The sequence below is a fragment of the Dama dama genome, chromosome 30 (assembly GCF_033118175.1).
Source record: "Dama dama isolate Ldn47 chromosome 30, ASM3311817v1, whole genome shotgun sequence".
Lineage (NCBI taxonomy): Eukaryota > Metazoa > Chordata > Mammalia > Artiodactyla > Cervidae > Dama > Dama dama.
Window position 1 is genome coordinate 78,547,779 of NC_083710.1, and position 25,825 is coordinate 78,573,603.

A 25,825-nucleotide genomic window follows, 5' to 3' on the forward strand; every position below is an offset into this window, starting at 1 on the left:
TGGGTAGCCTTTCCTTCTCCGGGGGATCTTCCCGACCCAGGGATCGAACTCGCATCTCGTGCATTGCAGGCAGATTCTTTGTCACCCGGGAAGCATTAAGTATATTCACAATGCTGTAAAACTCCTTTCCAGAACTTTCTCAATTTGCAAATCTGAATCTTTATCCCCCTACCCTCTGATAACCACTGTTCTGCTTTCTGTTTCTATGAATTTGTTCTCTGCTTTGCTTTCCAAATACTCATTTCTGAGCCTTCCCTCTTGCTTCCGTGCAATTTTGGCTAATCATGCCTCTAAGGATGAGAGAACCATCAGTAATTATCACAGAGGTTTTGTAAAATAGAACCAACATATACCCACGAGTGTAGGGAGCTGTAATTAGCATTTCTTTTGGCATCACTGTTTAAAATATGTTAAAGTCATCTTGCATGGTGAACTAAGAAATTAGGTGGTGAAAGGCTGATCCAGCCTTTAAAAACTAGACCTTTTTTCCTGTCTTTCTCAGCCAGAATGAGTCTAACTATTCAGTTTCTAGGCAAACCTGTGAACTCTATTTCTTATCAGTGTGTATTTTAATTTTCAACAGATGACAGACTCTTAAAAACATGCTTATTGACTTCCAGTATTCTATTCTAGTTTATTCTATTAAACTAGTGCTTTAGCACTAATGTAATAATCTACAAATTTTGACACAATGCATTTAACACGTCCACCCCGTTGATAGAATGCTGTCATCCTGAATAACCCCAAATTAAGGGGAGCTCACTGAGTTTTCAGTTTGCACATCCCTTCTTGTCTGTCCCCACTGCAGGTGAATGCTTCGAATGTTATTAAACTATAGCGGACAGTTCTTCTTGTTTCTGTTTTTCAGAAACGTGTATATGTTTCCAACATGGCTTTTCTCTCAGTGGTTACGTTGGGAAGACCGTAGGCTGCTCACAGTGCTAAATTAGAATTGGGCAGGATTCCATATAAAAGATGTAACCTGTACCTGTGCTTTTTATTATAGATCTTGCATCTATTTGCCTTTTATTTTTCCACTACTCACTCTGAACAGCTGTGATGGTACAGAAAGTGAAGGATCACTAAAATGAGGATTGCTCGGATGTTCTTTGGGGTTGGCCAAAAAGTTTGTTCAGGTTTTTGCATAGGACATTACAGAAAAACTCTAATAAACTTTTTAGCCAACCCCATAGCTTCAAATTAGGTGTTGTCACAGGGGGCTTGCAACCAGCAAACATCTGAGAGCCAGTGTGAATTAACAAAGAGTGCACCAGACCCAGGGTGTCTTTCTCTGTACCAAATTTTGAAATACTGACAGGAAATTAGTGAACCAGTTCAGAAGAAAACTGAAATACCAGGTGCTCAAGAATACTTCATCAGGAGTTGCCGGCATGTTGGTATAGTCTCTGAACAGCATCACAGGAATGCAAACCCTCCCTTTCGTTCACTTGTTTGGTGGTGTTCCGTCACTAAGTTGTGTCCAACTCTGCCACCCCTTGGACGGCAGCACACCACACGTCCTTCCCTGTCTTCCACTAGCTCTCAGAGTTTGCTCAAACTCTCATCCACTGAGTCGGTGGTGCTACCTGACCATCTCATCCTCAGCTGCCCTTCTCGTGTTGCCCTCTATCTTTCCCGGCATCAGGGTCTTTTCTGATGAGTCGACTCTCTGCATCATGTGGCCAGAGTATTGGAGCTTCATCTTCAGCATCAATCCTTCCAGTGAACATTCAGAGTTGAGTTCCTTTAGCATTGATGGGTTGGATCTCCTTGCTGTTCAAGGGACTCTTGAGAGTCTTCTCCAGCATCACAATTTGAAAGCAGCAATTCTTAGGTGCTCAGCCTTCTTTATGGTACATCTGAACATGACTATGGGAAAAACGATAGCTTTGACTGGATGGACCTTTGTTGGCAAAGAGATGTCTTTGCTTTTTAATTTGCTGTCTAGGTTTATTGTAGCTTCACTTATTCTCACTTTTGTAGTATATTCAGAGAGGCCCCGTGGCCGATTTCTGTTTGTGATGTGACAGTCCTACTGTGTGGTGCACGGTGTTCCTTCCTGCAGGTGTTTCTGACCCTCTGCGACTGTCACGTGACTATTTGTCATGCATCGTGTCCGGTTTGACCGATTTCCTGATCAGTAGAATGTGGTCTTTCATTTTCTCATTTTCCTTCTAACATTTCCCCTAAGGTTAACCTTTCCTGGATGGTCTCCATGTATGTTTTTTTGGAAGATGTCCACTCTTGGAGCAACCATTTCTTGAAATCAGAATATGTTCTCAAACTGATTTTAGAATCCAGACCCCCGTTTTAGAGTTGTTTTTGTTAAGGACTGTGCTATTACGGTCTCTTTGTCAAAACTGCGGTTCTAAAATGATCTCATTCTCATTCATCCATTCAGCAAATCTTGACAAGCACCTTCTGTGTTTCATGCTGTTTTTAGTGAACAAAACAGATGAAAATGCATGTTTTGGCAGAACGTGTGTCCTTGCAGAGAGATTGCCGTGTACTGTATAAGGAACATGATGGGGAATTCCCTGGCAGTCCAGTGGGTAGGACTCCAAGCTTCCACTGCAGGGGGCAGGGGTTTGATCCCTGGTCTGTGAACTAAGATCCCACATGCTGAAGAGCAGCCAAAAGGCAAATACAAGAGATACGATGAAGAGATACATTGTTTTGGATGCTAGAGAGTGATAACTGTAGGTGAAAAAGAAATAGGCCAGAATAAGAGGTTAGAGGTGTGGGGGTAAATTGCAGTTTTAAGCTAGGTGCTCAGGGTCTGCCCTATTGAGGAGCTGACATTTGTGCAGATTCCCAAGAGGTGAGGGAATTATTGATGAAGATTTCTGGGGAGAGAGCCTGTCAGGCAGAGGGAGCAGCCGGTGCAAAGGCTCTGAGGATGCTGTTTTCCTGATGTGCTCAGAGTGGCTGGAGGCCAGTGAGCAAGGAGGAAAGCGGCTGGATTTGACCTCCTGGATGGCACTAGTCGTAAAGAACCTGTCTGCCAGTACAGGTAGATGAAAGAGACACCGGTTTGATACCTGGATTGGGAAGATCCCCTGGAGCAGTGCATGGCAACCCACTCCAGTATTGTTGCCTGGAGAATCCCATGGACAGAGGAGCCTGGTGGGCTACAGTCCATGGGGTCACAAAGAGTCAGACATGACTGAAGTGACAGCGTGCACGCACATGGGTGATGGGGTGACCTGGTGACACGGGGTGGAACTGCCCCCGGGACCTGGTTTTGCATTGTCAGGACTCTGGCTTTTACTCTGAGTTTTGAGCAGAGGAATGACAACATATAATTTCGTCAATGAATTATTTCTAATAGAATGGACTTGAGAAGCTATTTGGAAATTATTTATGTATTTATAAGCCACATGGTAACCAGAAGTGACAGCAGTCAGAAGCAACAGAGAGATGCAAGGAATTGTCATGAAAAAGGTTTGAACAAGGTATTCAAACTGGTGAATTTCAGAAGAAGGTCATAAAAGGGTAAGCTGCTTGATTTCCAGGTTCCTGAGTGCCACAAATGCGTGTGAGGTGTGTGTTCCTTAGAATCCTGTGGTAGGGAAGAGGGCAGGTTCCATCTCCAAAGTCTTCATTCTTGTGTGACTCTCTGGGGACGCCTGGGATTAGAGAATGTGAACGATTTGATGTCTCCAGGTGAACCTGATCTTCAGGGTCCCTTTGGCATCATTGCTATACTGGAATTAGTTCCTTAATTACATCCAGGCTGGTAATCAGCATTCCTTTCTCTTGAAGTTTGTAAGAACTTAAAGAATCTGTGCAGAATAAAGAATCTTGTGCGTCAGCACTGTGATACACGCAGGGAGCTTGTTGTCTGATACGTAAAGAGAAAATGCATCTTGTTCAGACTTTCAGTCCTTCTAATAGACGTTAGTATTGTGAGATGTGCTTTCTGTAATTTTGTGGTATACGTATTTGTAAGTTTCTTTTGCTGAAGTCTGGGGTCTGTGTGGTCATATTTTGTCTTACTCTGGCAGCTTGCTGGCAGAACAGGATTGTTAACAACAGTGAACGCATACAGTTTTGGGGTTTTCTTTTCTTTTTTTTTTTTTTTTGCCTTTTAGTATTTTCCTAGTTTGTACATCAATCTGTCTCCCCCACCCTTCCTCTAATGTCAATGGATGTGGATTCTCCAGCCCCTCATTGGAAGATAGCTGGAGGGTTTTACAGGTGGTCCAGTGGTAAAGAATCCCCATGACAGTGCAAGGCACACGGGTTCAATCCATGGTCTGGGAACATCCCACATGCTGTGGCGCAGCTAAGCCCGTGCACCATACCTCCTGAGCCCGTGCCCTGGAGCCTGGGCTTTGCAACAAGAGAAGCCGCTGCAGTGAGAAGCCCACCGTGCGTTGCAACTGGAGAGTAGTCCCTGCTTGCCACAGCTAGAGAAAGCCCACCCGCAGCAATGGAGACCCAGCCAAAAACTATAATAAAAAAAAGAAGATAACTGGAACATAAGGGCAAATACAAATTTTGTTTTGTAGTGGTGAATGTGTCGTGAGGCATAAACATGCTCAAGAGGGAGTCTGCATAGCTCCCAAAAGTTGGAAATAACTTGGGAAAGGTTTCCACTAAAAATGAAGCTTAATGGTTGACTATGATTTATTGAGTCTCCGCTAAACACTGGCCCTGGTGCTTGGCACTTGATGTGTGTTTCCTTCGTTTAGTTCTCCCTGCCCCCTCTTTCCGGGACACCGTTCCTCCTTTGCTCAGAAGGGGGGATCAATGCCCAGCCTGGGCCGTGCAGCCAGGCATCGTAGTTGTAACCTGACCGACACCAGAGCCTGTGTTTCCCCACTGCTTGGCGATATCTTCTCACATGGTTTTATACGTAATAGTGATGGTTTTCATCCATCGGAAATGTTGCAAGTGTTAGATTCCCCTCTGTCTTTGTGATGAAAATGCTTGCCTTTTTCTTACCCCTCACCCCTAAACTTATCAGAACCTTCCGTATACTGTCAGTGCTTGGGGATATTTATTCCATTTATTTTTATCATGATGAAACGCACCGGAAATGAACATATAAGATTTGCTATCTTTGTAGCATTTTTAAGCGTACAGTTCAGTGGCAGTAAGTCCACTCACATTCTTGTGCACCCATCGCCACCATCCAGCTCCGATCTCCTCCTTTTGCCCAGACTGAGCTCTGTACCCATTAATCAAGGGCCCCTCCTCCCCACTGACTCCCTGCCCCTGACCTCCGTTCTACTTTCGGTCTTTCAGATAGGCATCCTGTATTTTTGTTATCAGCTTGCCTTGTTTCTTTTCCCTAAGTCTAGTGCCTCTGTGCCTCCTATTCATCCGAGCTTCCCAGTTTTTCAGAGGAGAAGTCCTCGCTCTTCGCCTGAAACTCTGACCTCCTTGCAAAATACATAAACCTGGGGTTCGAGCCCACCCCACCCCCATCACTTCCACAGTTAACAGACTCTGAAGCCTGGGAAGTACATCAGAAAGATGGGAAAATAGTGGTAGCAGCTTGTGGGGAATCTCAGTTCCCTGACCAGGGATTGAACCCGGGCCCTGGCAGTGAAACCACTGAGTCCTAACCACTGGACCACCCGGGAATTTCCCAGAGCCGAGGATTCTTAGAGGATGCAGAAAGCGATGGTTTTGCCCTTTGATTTACATATTTTAAAATTTGAAAGCCTCTGCAGAAGAGAGAATTTTAAAATCCTTCTTCAAGATTGAGAAAGTGGTTAGTTTTCATTTTCTAGAACTAAGTAGGGTTAGTTCTCCCCACTAACTGAAAAACATTAAAAATGTTTTCTGCTGAAAGTGTCTGTAAACATACAAAATGGTTTTTCTTTCACTTGACATTCTCAGAGGTTCTCCAAGAGCCTTGGTGATTGGTTTTGGGGAAGGCTGTGTTTCAGAAACACGATTGAAGAGCTGTCTGCACGTGAAGGAAAAAAAGAACCATAGGGGTCATTCTGTGACTTGGGTTTACAAAGTCTTCACCTTTCTGTTAAAACTAAATTCAATCAAATATCTGCTTTTCTTCTTCCTTTGGGGTACTAATTTTGGAGGCTAAGGTATGATATTAGATGTATTTTCAGAAAGTTTAGGCACAAGGTGCTGAATGCACTTTTGAGGTTTAATTAGACCATCGAGTCCAGGGAGAAAAGTCCCAAACTGCAGAGACATAGGTGAGCAGATTTTTGCTGTTGGGAAGGGTCCAGTGCTTTTTCCTTAAAACCCTCTGGTTTACACTTGCCTCCTTCATTCCCTATGGGATCCTTTGTCCACTGTCTAGCTGGTATTTAAAGAAACAAAGTGTCAGTAAATCTTAGACTTTTTCATTTTCATCTACTTCGAAAAGTGATTGAAAGACAGTGAATTGTTCAACGTCAGGAGCAGACAAACCCTACTATGAGTAGTCAATTTCTGCATCAATATTTTTCTTTTTTTATTCACGTATAACAAGTTTGCACAAAAGCAGTAGAAATCCTTCACTTTATGTGTGCGCATGTGCGCACACGCGCGCACACACACGATGTCTTGGGGTGAAGGAAGGTGGGCAGTTTTAACATAGCTGGATTGCTTCAAAGTTGCTGAAAGGGCCCTTTCTCCTTGCGGCCCAGAGCCGGGACTCTGAAACCCAAGCTGAAGTGTGTTTAATGAGCGCTCTGAACGCGGGGGCTCAGCGCGGAGGGAACAGGAGCACAGTGTGGGCCCGCCAGGCTCCGAGCCCACCCTTGGAGCGGCGGTGCCAAGGAAGAATTAGGCGTTTGTGCGCCCAGGAGATGGGCCGGCCTCCACATTTAGCTCCGTTCTCCCAGAATGAAAGCCTTGTCCTGGCTCCACAGACTCTGGTTTTGCCGTTGTGGTTCCTGTTCTTGCTCTGCCTGGCATCTCACAGCAACGGAGATCACAGATCACGCTGTTCGAGGCCAAGGCTGCCACTGGCTCTGCTGTTGGGCTTTGAGTCATTTCCTTCCTCCCCTCCTCCTCTCTCCTCTCCTTCCCTCCCTCCCCATCCCCTCCCCTCCCTCCCCGTCCCCTCCCCCACCCTCTCCCCCTCTCCCCTCCTCCATTCCGCCTTCTTCCATCCCCTCTTCCTCCCCCTCCGCCTCATCATAGCTAATACCAGGGAGAGCTTGCTTTGTTCTGGGCACTGTACTGCCCTCAGCTTTGCTATATACTGAGTTGTTTCATCTTCCCCACATCCTAGAAAGTGTTCCAGTCATGCGCCCATTCTACAGAAGTGGAAACTGGGGCCCAAAGACTTAACACATCCCAGGTCACAGTGCCTGAAGTGGCGATATGGGATTTGCAAGAAGGCAGATGACCCCTGAGTTTGTGTTCTTCGTAATTTTATTACAGTGCTTCGCTCAGGCCCCCCAGGGGCTGGAGACACAGCATGAGAAACATCCCCCACATTTCAACTGTCCGATTTCTTGGTTAACTAAGGAGTCTGCCTTCGCAGCAGGTCACCGCTGGTTTAATGTGACACTCGGCCTGCCGCGGAGGCTGCGTCACGCTGTGGTCACACTAGCGATGCATCAGCCCATGTGCCCCACTGACCGGCCTGGGTGCCCCGAGTTACAGCACTGGCAAACGCAGCCTCGTCCCTTGGTTTTACCAGCGCGTTTTCTCCAGGACAGTTTGTGTCCTCAAAACTGGGCTTGAAAGTCTTAGAGGAGAAAAGAGGGAAATACAGTCTTGGGAGCAGATTCTCTGAAGCTGCACTGAAATCTCAGCTCCACAGTGGGCATGCCTATGGTGCCAGCTCCACGTCCTCTCACCTGGGGTGTCCCTGGGGTACAGCTTAGGTGCGTGGTGGGCGTGCAGAGGTACACATCCACACACACACACCCTGGGACAGGTGCACCTTCATTGACTCCTGCTTGTCACACAGACATTATTACTGAGATCCCATAAGAGGATATGGTTGGGACTCTGTTCTGGCTTCCAGCCTATCGCCCAGAAGTCCTGAGCCCTTCCAATTCACTAGCCTTTGTTTTTCTCATTAGTTTTGGGCTTCCCAGTGGTTTAAAAACAAAAAACAAGAAACACAAAACCTCAGCTGGTAGCTCAGCTGGTAAAGAATCCGCCTGCAGTGCAGGCGACCCGGGTTCAATTCCTGGGTCGGGAAGATCCCCTGGAGAAGGGCTAGACTACCCCCTCCAGTATTCTTGGGCTTCCCGGTGGCTCCAACAGTAAAGAATCTGCCTGCAATGCAGGAGACCTGGGTTTGATCCCCGGGTTGGGATGATCCCCTGGAGGAGGGAGCGGCTACCCACTCCAGTATTCTTGCCTAGAGAATCCCATGGATAGAGGAGCCTGTGGCGGGCTGCAGTCCATAGGGTGTCAAAGAGTCCTACAAGACTGAGTGACTTTCACTTTTCACTGCTCTTGCAGGAGACTTAAGAACTGCAGTTTCGATCTCTGGTTTGGGAAGATCCCTTGATGAAGGAAATGGCACCCCACTACAGTATTCTTGCCTGGAGAATCCCATGGACCGAGGAGCCTGGTGGGCTACAGTCCATGGGGTCACAAGGAGTTGGATATGACTGAAGCGACTTAGCACGCACACAGGCTCGTTACTTTTAGAATCCCCTGTCTTTCCTGGTGTTCCCAAGTTTTCCAGTGATTTGCCTTGAAATAGATTACACTCATTCATTCTGCGAGATACCCTCTGACCCTTTTTCAGTCTTGGAAACTTCCTTATGTTATTCTTGCATCAACCCCCTTCCCCTGGGGTCTCTCTGTTGCCGGGGTCCCAGGGTTAGTTCAGTTGCTGACCCTCTAAATGTCTAACCTCCTCCCCTCGCTCCCATTCATTCGTTCATCACCTGGTCTGGTTTCTAGGAGAATTTTCAACTGTGTCTTTAAACTCTCTCAATGACATTTTTATTTCTGCTGTGCTTTTTTTTTTTTCCTAAGAGCTCTTTCTCGTTAACCAAATACTCCTTTTTATAACCTCCTGGGGTAATGTTCCTTATAAACCCTGAGCTATATGAGGATACAAATTACAGTGTTTTTAAAAGTTTTTAACTCGACCCTGCAGCAGCGGAAGTACCTGGCGTCTCCCACTCCTGACCTTTTGGGGAGTTGTGTTCTCTTATTGCTGTGTCTCTCCTCCTCTGTAATTAGACTGCAGTTTGCTCCTCTGCCATCTTCTAGAATTTGGGGGAAATCTGTCACCTGCTGTCTGTCTTCTCATTTTATCTGTTCTATGAATTTATTCCTTGTTTCATTTCTTTTTTTTTTTTTTTTAAAGCAAGGTTTCTTCTGGGTGTTGAGATAAGCTGCAAGTATTCAGTCTGCCATCTTTAGCCACATCTTCTTTTATTTATTTACTTTTGGCTGGGCTTCCCAGGTGCCACTAGTGGTAAAGAATCTGCCTGCCAATGCAGGAGACGTAGGTGACATGGGTTTGATCCCTGGGTTGGGAAGATCCCCCGGAGGAGGAAATGGCCACCCACTGCAGAATCTTTGCTTGGAGAATCACATGGACAGAGGAGCCTGGCGGCTACAGTCCATGGGGCCGCTGAGAGTCGGACACAACTGAGCACACACGTTTTTGGCTGCGCTGGGTCCTTGTTGCTTCCCGTGGTCTTTAACTACTTTCGGAGAGCGGGGGCTGCTCTGGTTGTGGTGCTCGCCTTTGTCACTGTGGTGGCTTCTCTTGCTGCGGAGCCCAGGCTGTAGCATGTGCAGGCTGCGGGCTCCCGTAGTTGTGGTTCATGGACTTAGTTGCCCCGTGGCACATGGAATCTTCCCCAACCAGGAATTGGGCCCCTGTCCCCTGCATTGGAAGGCAGATCACTGGACCACCAGGGAAATCCAAGAATCATCTTCCCAGTCATTTCTATCAGGCCCAGTCTGGCAGTAGCCTTGTAAAATTTCTAAGAAAAATGTATTTATGGATAGATCAGTGAGTTCCTAGGGGATTTCTCCAGTTGTATTCTTGGCCCTCTGCTTTATTCAGTGGCAGCTCCTGACTACATGCTGGGGGGCGGCCAGGAAGGGGGAGCCCTGGGTGAAGGGCTGGGATGGGGAGAGTGTGTGTGAACTGGGTGACCTCCCAGCCTGGACCCCGCCTCTCCCCACTCATGGGAAGAAGGGTCAAGAGACTAGGATATAAAAAGAATTTTGATTGTAGAACACAGCTCATATCTAGAGCAGCAACAGGGCTTTCCTGGTAGCTCAGCTGGTAAAGAATCTGCCTGCAATGCAGGAGACCCTGGTTTGATTTCTGAGTCGGGAAGACCCCCCTGGAGAAGGGATAGGTTACCCACTCCAGCATTCTTGGGCTTCCCTGGTGGCTCAAATGATAAAGAATCTGACTGCAATGCAGGAGACCTGGGTTTGATCCCTGGGTCGAGAAGATCCCCTAGAGGAGGGCATGGCAACCCACTCCAGCACTCTTGCCTGGAGAGTCCTGTGGACAGAGGAGCCTGGCGGGCTACAGTCCATGGCGTCACAAAGAGACGGACACAGCTGAGCGACTAAACACAGCACAGTAACAGGAAACAGAGGAACACCTTTTAATAATTAGCAGGAAAAAATCAATCACCGCCTATCATTAGTCTATTCCTTACTGAGTTTATTTGATTTTTTGAGTTGGGGGAATGTTCAAGGCCAGGATGTTTATCTTATCCCCAGTCCACTGATCCTGTTATCAGTTCACTATAATCTCTTCACTCACAAGGGACAGTGCGGTTCATCATGTAACTGTGTGATCTGTGCCCCCATGTGCCTGAAAGGTCGGTAACAGCCCCATGGAAGGTGGCCGTATGAGTTGGCTAGGGCCGTTGTAACAAAGAACCACAAACTGGTGGCTTGAAACATCAGAAATTTCTTCTCCTGCAGTGCTAGAGAAGGAGCTAGAATGAGGCTAGAAGGAGGCTAGAAGTTTAGAATCCAGGTACCAGCAGGTCCACATTCCCTCTGAGACTCGGGGGAAAACCCTCTGCCAGCCTCTGGTGGGTGCCGTCCATCCTTGGCAGGCCTTGACTCACCACCACATCACTTGTCTCTGCCTCGGTCATGACATGTGTGTCTTGTGTGTCTGTCTTCACACCATCTTATAAGGACATCCATCGTGTTGGGCTAGGGCCCACCCTAATGACCTCAACTTCACTCAGTCACCTCTGCAGAGACCCTGCTTCCATTCACAGGGACCATGAGTTAAGACTTCATGCCTTTTTTTTTTTGTTTAATAGTATTTCTAGCTTTTTTTTTAAATTATCTTCAAAATTACAGAATTGCAGTAGTACAAAGATGTCTCAGATACTCTTGGCCCAGAATAACGAATTGTTGACTTTTTGTCATATTGTCTCTTTCTCTCTCACTCTTCTCTCTACACACACACACACTCACTCAGATTAACATTATTTTTGTCTTAACCATTTGAGAAGCTAGATATCACTTTTCACTTTATCCCTAAATATTTCAGACCTGTTTCCTAAGGAAAAGCACATTTTCCTACATGAACACAGAATGGTTGTCAAATTCAGAAAATTTAACTTGTATATGCTACTTTACAATTTACATTCCATTTGCAAAATTTGTTAGTTGTCCCAAAGTTGTTTTGTTTTGTTTAAAGCAGTCTTTCCTCCTTATCTCAAGATTCTATCCAGGGTCAAACTGGAACTGCATATTATTGCCTTTATTTATTTATTTATTTTTTACCATCAGTTCACTTTATTTATTTATTTATTTTTGAGACACATCTCAGCACATAACAGTAGGTTTGGTATTTTTTGCTATGGTTGAGTCTCAAGCTTGAAGTTATCCCCAAATGGAGATTGGAGCCAGAGACCTCCAAGTGGGCCAGCCCCGCCTGGTGAGTGAGTGAGTGAGTGTTAGTCACTCAGTTGTATCTGACTCTTTGCGACCCCTTGGACTTGTAGCCCGCCAGGCTCCTCTGTCCGTGGGATTCTCCAGGCAAGCATACTGGAGTGGGTAGCCGTTCCCTTCTCCAGGGGATCTTCCTGACCCAGGGATCAAACCCGGGTCTCCTGCACTGAGCTACCCGATGAGGCCCATGTCCATGTAACGATATGACTGGCACCTTGCTCTCAAAGCAGAGACTTGGCAGCATCCCTGAGAGCCTCTTAGACGTGCAGACTCTCAGGGTTCATCCCAGTCCTCCCAAATCAGCCCCTGGAGCTTACCAGGGCCCTCAGGTGATCGCTGGGACCACAGATGGGAGAGGCACTGCCCTGGTCACTTCCGGTGGAATTCTAGGGCAGAGGAAGCCACCCAACTCTGGACTCCACTCTTGGGGACATGGCCACACACGCAGCAGCACATAGATGGGCTTTCCATCCCAAGACAATGCAGAGACATGCCCCTGGGGCTGGGCAGTGGGACGTCCTCCTCACTGTCAGCCCGTCCCCCTGCCCTTATTCTGCCAGCTAGCACTTCCCCATCACAGTGGAAGCTATGGTACCTGAGAACTCATGTTCCATGCCAGGCTCTTGGCTACATACTTTGCAGTCAAGAGTTTTCTTTCTTTCACCCATGGACTCTAAGGAGTTGACAGCATCTCCAGTCCTTTCATGACCCCATGTACCTTGGGCATGTACCATGTACCTTTCACGACTCCATGTACATTATGAAAAGCAGAGTGTCCCTGCTTTCCATAATTCTTTCATGGCCACCCTGACCCCCAGTGGGGCTGTGTTTGGAATAAGGAGGTGGAGGTAAGGCCAAATGAGGTCTTAAGTGTGTAGCCCTGATCACACAGGATTAGTATCCTTCTAAGAAATGACATCAGGGTGTGCATGCACTTTGCATGTGTGTGTGTGTGTGTGTCTAACTTAGCACTTACCATACATCCTAATTTAGTCCCTTTGTCGCTTTAGTGTCTGACCCTTGACTCAGAGAGAGAGAGACGTGTTGAATTGATCTGCATTCCCTCAGCCCCTAGCACAGTGCCTGTATGTGGCTACTCACTTGACAAATGTACCCCAGGCTTCTTAAGCCATCGTAGCTATTAATACTTCCACCCAGCTGTTCAAAACCTGCCAAAGGGCCAGAAGGAGAATTTGCGGTGTTAACAGTGCCTGTGTGGAGGGTTATTGGGCTGTGGAAATCTGAACAATGTTCTAATGGGTAGTAATGGTAGGAAAAAGGGACGGAGGGCTTTGAGAGAGCCTTTCCCTCTTGCGGGAAAAGAGCATGCCCTGGTTGTCATGGTTACGTTAATCCCAAATGAGAGAAAAACAAAATACTTCCCAGAAACCGCTCTCTGAAACCTCAGCAGAGGCACATTTTGTGAACTTGGTCAAATGTTATCTTCATCCATTTCCATCTATGAGATTATTTCAGCAAGGCAGACGTTAGCTTGTATCAAGTGAGGTGACTCCTTTGTTCAGCGCCGAGGAGGAGGTGGGGAGGGTATGGAAGACAGACTCCCAACCCAGAAAGAATTGTCTTTATTCTTTTAGAGGAGAAAGAAAATACTTCCTCATAAAACTTGATGTGACAGAAATAACCTGAAGGCACAGACGTATTTTAAAGGCACAATAAACCAAAGCAACTTTGATTCACCATTTTTAATAGCTTAAAGCTCTGTGTGAATTCATACCATTTATTATTCAGCGCTTCGTTGCCAGACACTCCCCAAGAATGTAAGCCTCCTCCTAAAATTTAATTTTATAGGATTCCATGAAAAGCCTGTTCAAAATGGAGAAAACGATGGGGACGCCAGTAAGCAATCAGCCACCTTATTTGTACGTCAGATTAAAATTCACATGCCTCTTGGAGCATAATTAAAAGTAGCCAATAAGAAAAAGTGATCAAAATTTGATTATGTAGTTTCACTAATCACCAGTTCTCTCAGATATAACATATAATTACTATTTGGTTTCTTCTCTGTAAGGAGTCCACTTCTGGACTGTTTCAATCCAGACTGGCCATGTGTGGGGTCGGCCAGACTCAGAGTTTCTTAGAGGCTCCGGGAGTCTCAGAGGTCTGGCCTCTCAGCCCCAAGAGAAACACTTGGGAACAGTTAGAAAAACATTCATTGTAAGGTCCCTTTCATGTTCAACACTATTAACATGTTTAGGTTTTCAAATGATGCCTCCGTGACGTGGTTTTCCTTCCTCGTGTGTGATCATCTGTGCAGTCGTAAATGTAAGTCTCTGTGTTTCTTAAAGTAAGCTGCTCTTTGAGAAAGTGCCTTTACAAATGAATGTTCTGAGCGTCTTTTCTCTGTGTTCTGCCAGCCTCATCAGTGCTTTTGCTGCCTTTCCCCGCGTCCAGACGGTATTGACCCACCCACAGGTTTGTTTTAGCAGCAGAGGGCTGGGGGACTTGGAGCTGTTGAGTCCCGACATCCGTCCACTGCCAAGCCTGTCCCAGGCGCACAGTTTGTGGTTACTCCCAACAATGTTCATATCATGGCTTGTTTTTTGTTTTGTTTTGCCAGACAGGTAAAAGCGCCCTTTGTGCTGTCAAATACTAACAGCCCTTTCGTCACACGCATGGATATTCGCTCATTCTCCTCACGTGATAAGGCTCTTCGCGACCTCTCATCTTGAGCTGGGTCCTACTGCCCTCCGTGTTATTCTAAGATCTAATGTAAAGGAAGTGGACTCTTTATTTTGTTGTTCTTAAAAATAGTTTTTAAACAGGCTCTATTGTGAGTAACCTATTTTGTTGTTCTTAAAAATAGTTTTTAAACAGGCTCTATTGTGAGTAACCCTCTTGGATCATTTGTAGATATGAATACCATCCTCTGTTTAACTTTTATCTTTTCTGGTCTTCTCTCTTCTGCATTGTTAAATTTTGGTAAAATGAACACAGCAAAAGATTTACCAATTTAGCCATTTTTAAGTGTACAATTCAGAGGTGTTAAGTACATTCATAGGGTTATGCAACCACCCATTTTACATTCTGTGGTGTGATTTTTGAGCAGAATTCCTTATAATGTGAAGTTCAAAGAATTCCTTGGAGACGAGCATAAAGGAAGGATGTTGAGGATTAATGGAGGGAATCCACTGTTGGGAGAAAGGAGGGGATAACTTTTCTTAAAGAATGTGGATGAAACTTCTCTGGCTTCCCTTCTCTGAGGTGCCTCCTCTGAAGCTGAATTCAGCTCTGGGTGCATTAATGAAACCCAGACATTTCTACACTAACTCCTAGAAGAGAATAGGGTCCCTGAACTTTGCTGTTGTGATGTCTAGAAACATTTTAGGCATAGCTGCCTGGTGTACATTGAGACGTTAATGCCATGTCCATTTTCCCATGCAGTTGTCATGTACTGACTGCATTCCATCCCTTAGAAATACTTTCTAGTAATGCTACATACTGGCTTTCCTTATATCCCTGAAGATAGCCGGTGTTGACAGGAGAATTCATATAATGCATTAAAGGCATCTATTTTACAGGCCAATTTTAAGAGCTAGAGTGTCAGTCAAGTGAAAAGTATGAAAGTGTTAGTCATGTCTGACTCTTTGAGACCCCATGGACTGTAGCCCACTAGGCTCCTCTTTCCACGGAATTCTCCCGGCTAGAAAACTGGAGTGGGTAGCCATTCCCTTCTCCAGGAGATCTTCCCGACCCAGGGATCAAAGCTGCATCTCTTGCGTCTCCTGCATTTGTGGGCAGATTCTTTACCGTCTGAGTCACCAGGGAAGCCCAAACTCGAAATTAACTTCTCCCTGTATAAAAACTGGGGTCCCATTGAAAAGTCATTTTGTGTTAAAGATTTGTACAAAGCAATAAATCTTAAGGAAGTTTTTAAGACTTGAGACGAGGCTTATATCATGTATTAACTAGATTGACTCCAAACACCTATTTATTTCCAGCCTCTTATTACCAGCGTGTGCTCAGTATGGTCACAAATGTTCCTGTTGACTCCGCCAAGGACCTAATTCAGCGGTAATACTCTCTCTCCTCGGTATGTTCCACCAAGTGCTTAGTTGAACATCATTCTATAAAGCTGTCCATTGTATACTGACTTATGATTTTTTTAAACTTGTTTAGACTTTCAGCGTTGAATTGTAAAGTCTCGTTTCCCAGCCCCTATAAATATAGATGAAGTTATCAAATTCACTTAGTTCCAGGAATTCTTTGGAAGACAGTGCTTGCCAGCTGGTCAGATAACTGGTGCTGCATTTTAAGACAAGTAGGAAATGTCAAGAATGGTGAGAAAGAAGAATTGTGAAACTAGAATGTGGTCTTCTCTTTAAAAAAAAACTTAACGATACAGGAATTTCTCTACAACTTCTCAGCGCCCAACCCATTCCTATCATGGTATTATTAGCTGGTCTCTGCAGATTCTACTGGATGGAGAGGAGGCCCCCGAACAAGGAGCTGTGTCTAAATTCTTCAGGTAACTCTGTGGAGGCAGGTGTGAGAATTTGAACCCAAGGACCCCGTGGGCCTGGCTAGTGAATTCCCAAGTACTCTCAGTATGATGTTGCTCTGCCAGAGAGGTGGGAAAAAAGATTGGTGACCAGTAATCCATGCAGCTGTTAACACTGGATAAATGCAGGGGTGTGTGTGTGTGTGTGTGTGAGTGAGAGAGTGAGATGGGTGGGGAACTTGCCTGGTGGCACAGTGGTAAAGAATCCGCCTGCCAATGCAGGAGACGCGGGTTTGATCCCTGGGTCAGGAAGATCCCCTGGAGGAGGAAATGGCAACCCACTCTGGTATTCTTGCCTGGGAAATCCCATGGGCAGTGGAACCTGGTGGTCTACAGTCCTTACAGTCACAGAGTTGGACACACACGTGTGTGCTGGATAGGGCGGCGGGGATCTGTTTGACTGACATGAATGGGGTTTACACACCATCACGTGTTAGTTGTTTCATCGGGGTAATTGCGACAACTCTCCCAGTTTCCTTTGGACCAGGCATTCAATGTCTAGAGCCTTGTGAATTTGAGATTATGCATGGAGACTACCGCATGCCTTTAGCTAGCTGTGAGCATCTTCCGAATTCCAGCGAGGAACATAGGAGCATAAAGTGGTGTCTGTTTAAAAAAGAGAGAGATGCTTTATCGCTGGCTGCTCAGGTCACGCTGCCAGGCAGCCTAATGGATATGCCTGTTGTGCTTGTCAGGGTCTAACTCCTACTGCCTTTAGTCTCCTGGGTTACTAATTGGCTCCTAAATTGCTCTGTTCTTCGCAGAAGGGAGGTGAAAGTATAAAACCAGTAACTGGAGATGACAAGGTCTTTGAAACATTTTTTCTTGCTGGGTTTGATCTGTGTGGTGGAATTGCATCTGTTTTGCAAGTGGGTCTTTAAGAATTGGTGTTCGCTTCAGCAGCACATATACTAAAATTGGAACGATACAGAGAAGATTAGCAGGTGATGCAAATTTGTGAAGTGTTCCATATTTTTTGGGCTTCCTTCGTGGCTCAGCTGGTGAAGAATCCGCACGCAATGCGGAAGACCTGGGTTCGATCCCTGGGTTGGGAAGGTCTCCTAGAGAAAGAAAGGCTACCCACACCAGTATTCTGGCCTGGAGAATTCCATGGACTGTAGTCTGGACACGACTGAGTGACTTTTACTTTCACTTTCTTTCCTTTGAGAATTGACCAGAGAGTGAAAAGAAACCAAGGCGTATGATCCTAAGCTGTCGAGGGTAGAAAATGGATTCTTGCATATCATTTTCCCTTTCACTGTAGACTCAAGGTATAGAATATGTATGTGTAATATGGATTTCAGCAGACATTGAAGGAGTGCCAGGGACTCTGCCAGTAGGAACAGAAGGGTGACCATGTAGCCCAGAGTTTCATTAGAGACACGGACTTGTGGATACTTAGCTATATATGACTAGAATACAGTGGAACGAGTGATTGTATTCATTTGTTCTTTCACTGGGCATCCTGGGTAAGGTGATTAAGAACCTATGGTCTTAAAAACACTCTATTTCTTCTCTTTCTGACTTTGTTGTATGACAGAAACCAACACAACATTGTAAAAAAAAGTTCTTTTTAATTTAAATAAATAGAAAAAAACATAACCTATGGCTTTTACGCTCATGCATATGAAGTCTAGATGAGCCTGTGCAAAGTCTACAGAAGAAAGCCATGCATTCTGCCACATTTGTTGGGAAGGGAGAGGAACCAGGGACAGGCTTTCAGCTGTCACAAAATGGGTGCAGGATCATAAAGGCTTCCATCCACACAAAACTGCACAGAAATAATATTTGTAGCAACTTATTTATTCATAATTGCTCAATCTTGGGCAACGGAGATATCTTTTAGTAAGTGAATGGATAAGCAAACTGTAGTCCACTCAGGCAATGGCATATTATTCAGCAACAAAAAGAAATGATGAGCATGCCATGACAAGAATGGGGGGAATTTTAAATTCATGACACTTAGGTGAAAAATACCAGTCTGGAAAATCTCCATACTGTACGATTCTAGCTATGTGACATCGCGGAAGGGACAAAACTGTAGACCGTAAAAAGATCAGTGGTTGCCAGGGTTTCAGGGTAGGGGAAGGAGGAGGAGTGGAAGAGGGGAGCACAGTGGGTGTTTAGGGCTGATGAAACTCGCCCGTGTGATCCCGTGATGGGGGCTTTATGATGTTAGGCCTTCGTCAAAACCCATAAAACTATAGACACAGAGTGAATCCTCATGTATGCTGTGGTCTTCGCGTGGTGACATGTATTAATATTAATGTTGGCTCTACAGTTGTAGGAAATGTACTGCACTAATCCAAGGTGTCAGTAAGAGCAGACCCTGGGTGTGGCGGGTGCCTGGCATGCACTTGAACTCTGGGTACACACTTCCTGCTCAACCTTCTGTGAACAGCTCTAAAAAATAAAGTGTATTTTTTAAACTGTGTTCTATTGGAGTTGATTTTACAATGTTGTGCTTTCCCCTACCCCAAATCCCTGATGTACATACAGCAAAGGGGTGGTTATACATAAATACACAGTTCTTTCTCATGATGGTTCACAACAGGGGATTGAATAGAGTGCCCTGTGCTCTCCGGCAGGACCTTGTCTCCCCGGCCCCTCTATCGTAGCTTGCATCTGTTAATCCCAGACTCCTAATCCACCTCCTCCCCTCGGCACCCACAAGTCTGTTCTCTGAGGGTCTGTTTCTGTTTTGTAAATAAGTTCATTTGTGTCAATTTTGCATTCCACATGCAAGTGATATCGTATGGTATGGGTCCATTTTTTTAAGGGGCGTAGTGCCTGGCATCGGGGTGAGGAAAAGACGGCAGAGATCAGCCTCTAAGTATGAGAGCAACATGGGGCGGGAACCAGCGGTGTGCACGGATGGGGCTGGTGGCCTGGATGTCACGGGGTGGTGGGTGGGGAGCTGTCACAGACCCGGGAACGAGAGGCCTCCTGCAGTGGGAGCCCTGGTTTGTCTCCGTAGCTGCCTGTCTCAGCGGGCGTAACTCCTGCTCTTTCTGTTCCCAGCAAAGAGCCCCCGGGAAAGTGCTGCTGGACGCCGTGTGCAACCACCTCAACCTCGTGGAGGGGGACTATTTTGGCCTCGAGTTTCCCGACCACAAGAAGATCACGGTAGGTGATGTCCCTGAGACGTTGCTATTTTACCATCTGTTCGACTTGAGAGAGGGAAGTAATCGGGACCTTTCTGGGCCTGATGGAAGTGTACACCAGAAAAAGTGCCCAGAAAGCCCTTGATGATCTGTTTTTGAAAGTAATGTGTGCACATGATTAGCAAGTCCACAGGGAATACGCAGTGCAGGCTACCTCTCTCTCACCCTCTCCTCCTACCTCTCCCTCCGGGAACCACCATCACCAATGTCTTGTCTATCCTTCCTGTAAAAGTCTGTATATGTGCACACAAACACATAGTTTTGAAATATGATAATGTGAAGAAACAGCACACAGTGCCCTATACCCCACCCACACACCATTCCTATATCTGAGATACAGGAATAGTGATAAAGGAACTCTCCTTTCAGCACAGAGAGTCTACTTCTTTCCTTTTCATGGTTTTGTACTATTCCCCTGAATGGATATACCACCACTTAACAATTTTTGCTGTAAAGGGTGGGATACTTAGATTGTACTGAATTGTTTGCTGTTACAAATGATGCTCCAGTGAACATACTGATGCATTTGTGTTTGCCTTCATGGTCAAGGATTTATCTCAGTTTGAATCCAGAAGCACAGAATTGTATCATCTATGAATTCAAGCCTTTTTAAATTTTTTTAAGTTTTTATTGGAGTATAGTTGCCTGCTTTAGAGTATTGTTGTTGATCAAACATTTGAAGTTTGCTAAATATGTCATGCAGGTCTTTAGAAAGGTTTTCTTGACTTGATCCCAAAGTTTAGAATAGAACTCATTGTTACTTTTTCTTTTTTGGCTGATGGCACTTTCTCAAGGTTGTATCCTTAGTCTGCCTCTTATGAGGCACCCTTTTAGGGTGTAAATTTATTGACTACATTTCTATTTACCTTTTCATTCAGTCCACACTGAGTGCCTAGAACTTTTCTGGCCACTGGAGGCCCAACAGGAGTGAGATGGAGAGAATGTAGGATCCAGGTGGGGCATCAAACTGAGTTTTGGAGAAGGAAATGGCAACCCACTCCAGTATTCTTGCCTGGAGAATCCCATGGACAGAGGAGCCTGGTGGGCCAGTCTATGGGGTCACAAAGTGTTGGACACGACTGAGCGACTCAACAACAACAACAATCAAACTGAGTCAGTGGCCAGTTCAAGACATGTGGTACACCGTCCACTGGAAGCAGGGGCCGTGGGGCACCAGGGACAGCAGATGACATTTGTGTTCAGGAAATCCTTCCCAGATACTGTGAAACTGAGTCCTCTGAGGCCAGTAGGAGTTGACCTCATAGGGTGGTCCAGGGAGGGGGGCACCAGATGCCCAAAGCCCAGGTAGCAAGTAGGCTATTCAGGAACCTGTGGATGAGGCTGAAGTGTAGAGATAGGTGGAGGAGGGCTCTGCTGAAGGAGGTGAGCAGAACACTGAAAAGTGAGCAGGGAGCCGGGTCTATCTCAAAGGGCTTTCTGTACCGTTACTACCCAGCAGCAATAGAATACGAGCCACAAACTTTATTTCAGTTTTTCTAGCAGTTAATGTTTTAAAAGTTTGTAAGAAGTGGAATTAATAGCCTATTTAATTTGATATAAAACATCCCAAATCATTATCATTTCAACATGAAATCAACATCAAAACCTATGAATAGGAGATTTTACATTTTTTTTTTTTTTCCTGCTCAGTCTTTGAGTCCGATATGTATGTGACAGTCACAGCCAGACCAGCCGTTATTTCAAGTGCTTGGTGGTCACGTGTGTGGGGACGGCACAGCTCTGTACTGAGTCAATATGTTTGGGAAGCTGTTAATGCATTTTAAAGAGAGAGTGACATGATCTGATTTATGGTGTAGAAAGGGAACTGTCGCTGGAGGAATAGGGGATCTAACATGTATTTAAAGATGGGTACAGACTGTGTTTTCTCAATAGACTTCTAACCTCTAAGCCTTCCGGGATTCCCTGGTAGCTCAGTTGGTAAAGAATCCGCCTGCAATGCAGGAGACCCTGGTTCAATTCCTGGGTTGGGAAGATCTGCTGGAGAAGGGTTAGGCTACCCTCTCCAGTATTCTTGGGCTTCCCTTGTGGCTCAGCTGGTAAAGAATCTACTCACAATGTGGGAGACCTGGGTTTGATGCCTGGGTTGGGAAGATCACCTGGAGAAGGGAAAGCCTACCCACTCCAGTATTCTGGCGTGCAGAATTCCATGGGCTGTATAGTCCATGGGGTCGCAAAGAGTTGGACACAACTGAGCCTTCTTGGCCATTTTCTGGTGCTTACATTAAATCAAAGCTGCCCTGACTCCCAGTCCTCTTTCCAGCATGACAAATGACCACAGAGGGGCCACATCTAATTCCACATTCATTTATGCATCTAACAATTATTTGTGCCAATGCCAAGTCCAGCATCAGAACTCATACAGTAGAAGACACATGCTATGAAGGGACTGCTTGCCAGCAGTAGTTACTGTTTCCAGTCATTAGAAGTGCCTGCTTAGGAAAGTTGATAAGGAAACAAATAATTATCATACCATGTAGCAAGTTCAGTGGACCAGTGTTTCTTAAACTTGTTTTGTATTACAGTAATGATTCTCACAACACCTGAAGATTTGTTCTCATTATTTGTAACAACCTGCCTGCATTACTCAGAGTTCCAGTGGTTTTCCCGACTCCAGTCTTATCCTGTTCTGGTCCTCCTGAAGTTTCTTTTCTCAACTGTAAATTAGCAGTGGTGAGGGTACCAAGACTGGATAGCAAGAGGATTATTCCATTTCTGGGTCAACCAATTAGCTATCGGCAGAGCTAGGATTCTAACCACATCCGACCTCAAGCTCGGCGCCTTTTGTATTGGCTGTGGGTGCTTCTCCTTTGCTAGGGTTTTTACGAACCTGTTGATCTTTCAGGGATGACTTCAGCTTTTATTAGGCTTGATTTTTATGACTTCACTGTTTGCTTATTGTTTTGGAGTGTATTCAATTGCAAAATTCACTAAACCCATTAATGATAGCTTCAAGACATAGAAGCTAATTGTTACAAATATAGGCCACTGCCTGAGAGCTTACCATCCATCAGAGTGCTCTAGTTCCTGTGGACACAATAGTGAACAAGGCCCACATTCTAAAGCAGGGAGCAGCAGATGTTTGTCTGTCAAGGGCCAGGTAGTGAATGCTAGAATAGAATAGATAGTGAATGCTAGAATGCTAGAACACACCAGAGTGTTCCTACTCCAGCTCTTCAGCTCGCCCCTCGTAGTGTAAATGAAGGGCATGGATTTGATTTCAATAAAACTTTATTGTCATTATCATCATTACCATTTTTTTCACTATGGTCAAAAATAGGTACCACGAAATTTACCATCTTAGCCATTTTTAAGTAAATGTGCCGTACAGTAGTGTGACATATATTCATTGTTGTGCAGTAGAGAGGACTTTCATTGTATAAAACTGAAACTCTGCACCCAATCAATAACTACTTCCTTTCCTCCTCCCCCCAGCCCCTGGTGATCACCATTCTACCTTCTTTTTCTGTGAGTTTGATCACTTTAGATAGCTCATGTAAGTGGCATCACACAATATTTGTTGTTTTGTGTCTGGCTTATTTCACCTAGCGTGATGTCCTCAAGGTCCATCGATGTTGAAGCATGTGTCAGAATGTCCTTCCTTTTTTAAGGCTGAATACTATTCCATCGTTGGCTCGATTACATTTTGCTTACCCACTCATCTGTTCATGGACACTTAGGTTGCTTCCCCGTTATTGCGAATAATGCTGCAGTGAACATGGGCGTGTTGTCATAATTAATACTACTGTCATGATTATTACCTCTGCCCGGCTTCATTTGGGAGGCTGCTCACATGCCTGACAAACCAACAGGAAGCTTGCACGTGTGCTAAGTCGCTTCAGTCATGTCTGACTCTGTGCAACCCTGTGGACTGTGGTCCCTGCAGACTCCTCCGTCCATGGGATTATCCAGGCAAGAATACTGGAATGGGTTGCCATGCCCTCCTCCAGGGGATCTTCGAAACCCAGAGGTCGAACTCACATCTCTTATGTCTCCTGCATTGGCAGGCGGGTTCTTTACAACTAGCGCCGTCTGGGAAGCCCAACAGGAAGCGTGTTTGGTCTCAAATGCCCAGACCTGGGCTGTCTGTCACTACTGATTTTGTTTGTTTATCTGTATGTGGTTTGTGGGAAACTAATTGTTCCCCCAAGGTCCCTAGCATGCAGAGTTGTGAACCTTTGTCCCGAGGTGGTAAGGCCAGGCAACTCGCATTGCAGCTCAGCCTTCCACGCTTTTCTCTTCATTTCATTTCTATCATTAAATAGCCCACATCAGAGCATTCTTCATAGTAAGGGTTTTGAAAAAGCTTAAGCACTTAAGAATGAATGCATTCCACTGTCTAAGATGTGTTTCTTGAGACTGGAAGTAAACCAGTGATAATTAGTAAGTAATCAGTTGTGCTCTGTGCTCAATGAGACTTGCCCCGTGGCTTGCCTTTTAATAGAGTTGATTGCTATGTTTACATGCAAGTCAGGCCCATGTTGTCCTTGAGTCCAGCAGCTGACCCATGGGACTGCCCTATAGGAGCAGAGAAATCTTTTAATCAGCTTTTTTCCCCACCATTGATTTGCCTTCCCATGTCAGGGACACTATGGATCTTAGGAATCAAGACCCTCTACCTAATATGCCAGCTAATGGGTACGTAGAGTCTGAAGGCTAGTAAAGGTCAGAGAGGTTGGGTTGCCAGTGGACTCAGAGAGCTCACTGTCCTTGAACTTCTACGGTGTGCCATGCACTCTGCTGTTAACTTAAATGCACCTTGTTTGTTCTTCACCTTGTTCAGTCGTGTCTGACTCTCTGCGACTCCATGAGCTACAGCACGCCAGGCTTCCCTGTCCTTCACTATCTCCCAGAGTTTGCTCAGACTCAGTTCCATTGAGTCGGTGATGCCATCCAGCCATCTCACGCTTTGTTGCCCCCTTCTGCTTTTAACTTTAGTCTTTCCCAGCATTAGGGTCTTTTCCAATGAGTCGGCTCTTTGCATCAGGTAGCCAATGTATTGGAGCTTCAGCTTCAGCATCAGCCCTTCAAGTGACTATTCAGGGTTGATTTTCTTTAGGATGGACTAGTTTGATCTCCTTGTTCTTCACCTTAGGGGTTGGCAAAAAGAGCCAGAGAATAAATACGTTAGGCTTTGCAGGTTGTACCATCTCTGTGGCGACTCCTCAGCTCTGCCACTGCTATGCAAAGCAGCCATGGATAATGTACATGGATGATGGTGGTTGGGTTCCAATAAAGGTTTATGTATGGACATGGACATTGGAATGTCATAGAGTTTTCACATGTCATGAGATATATTGCTACTATTTTTTTCCCCAACCACTTAAAAGCCCGTGATTGCTCTTGGACTGTAGCAAAACCGATCATAGGCTGGATTTGGCCCATAGGCCTTGGTTTACCAATCTCTACTTTACAATATTTCTCCGAGGTATGTATTTTATCATCCATGTTTTACAATGAGCGAATTCAGTGTGGACTGGATGCCCATGAGTCACAGGCAGACCTGTCTCAGGTGTTGCAAGTTCTCTCTGCCTCACTTGTTGCGCTTGCTGCATCTTCCCGCTGCAAAGAGCCGTGCATGGCTGGCAGCAGAGATGGGTGTGTGTCTAAGATTTATCTTGTGGTTACTGGGCAGAGTGTGAACGGCTCTGTGTTATAGCCTGTAAATACTGTTTAAACCTTTGCTTTGTCATTTAGCAGCTGGGTAGATTCTGAATGTCTTTGATTTTTGTGCTTTATCTGAAAACTGGGGTTAATAAATGACTGTTTTACAAGGTTATCATGGGAATTCTTCAGATACTTTACAATAATGAGCCCAGCAGAATTTCTGGCATAGCATGACACTCAGATATCTGTTGAATTCTCTTCTTGCATTCTAGCTCAGAAACCAGTGAGGCTGGCTCACCCATCTTTCATGAAAGGTACGATGCTCAGAGACCTGATAAAAAAAATTCCCAGTTTTGTATAAATAGATACTGGTAAACCTTGGGCTTCCCTGATGGCTTAGTTGGTAAAGAATCCACCTGCAATGCAGGAGACCCTGGTTCAATCCCTGGGTTGGGAAGATCCCCTGGAGAAGGGAAAGGCTACCCACTCCAGTATTCTGGCCTGGAGAATTCCATGGACTATACAGTCCATGGGGTCACAAAGAGTCAGACACGACTGAGTGACTCTCACTTTCAAAGCTCAGGAAGAATCTCTCACTCATTTTGTAATCTTCTTTATGCCAGGAAGAAAAGTTTTGCCATTGGCAGATGTCTTAGCTCAGGCTGCCATAACAGAATAC

General features: G+C 45.4%; 1 protein-coding gene and 1 pseudogene across 3 annotated transcripts in view; both read left to right on the top strand.

Moving 5' to 3' along the window:
• The window catches only part of FARP1 (FERM, ARH/RhoGEF and pleckstrin domain protein 1), a 303,524-nt gene that overhangs the window by 180,071 nt on the left and 97,628 nt on the right, over positions 1-25,825 (top strand). For all 3 annotated transcript variants that reach the window (XM_061133571.1, XM_061133572.1, XM_061133573.1), the window contains exon 3: positions 19,379-19,483. In XM_061133571.1, coding sequence (XP_060989554.1) covers positions 19,379-19,483 — 105 coding nt within the window. The remainder of the gene's footprint in view (positions 1-19,378; positions 19,484-25,825) is intronic.
• On the top strand, positions 17,245-17,334 carry LOC133049806 (U6 spliceosomal RNA; annotated as a pseudogene).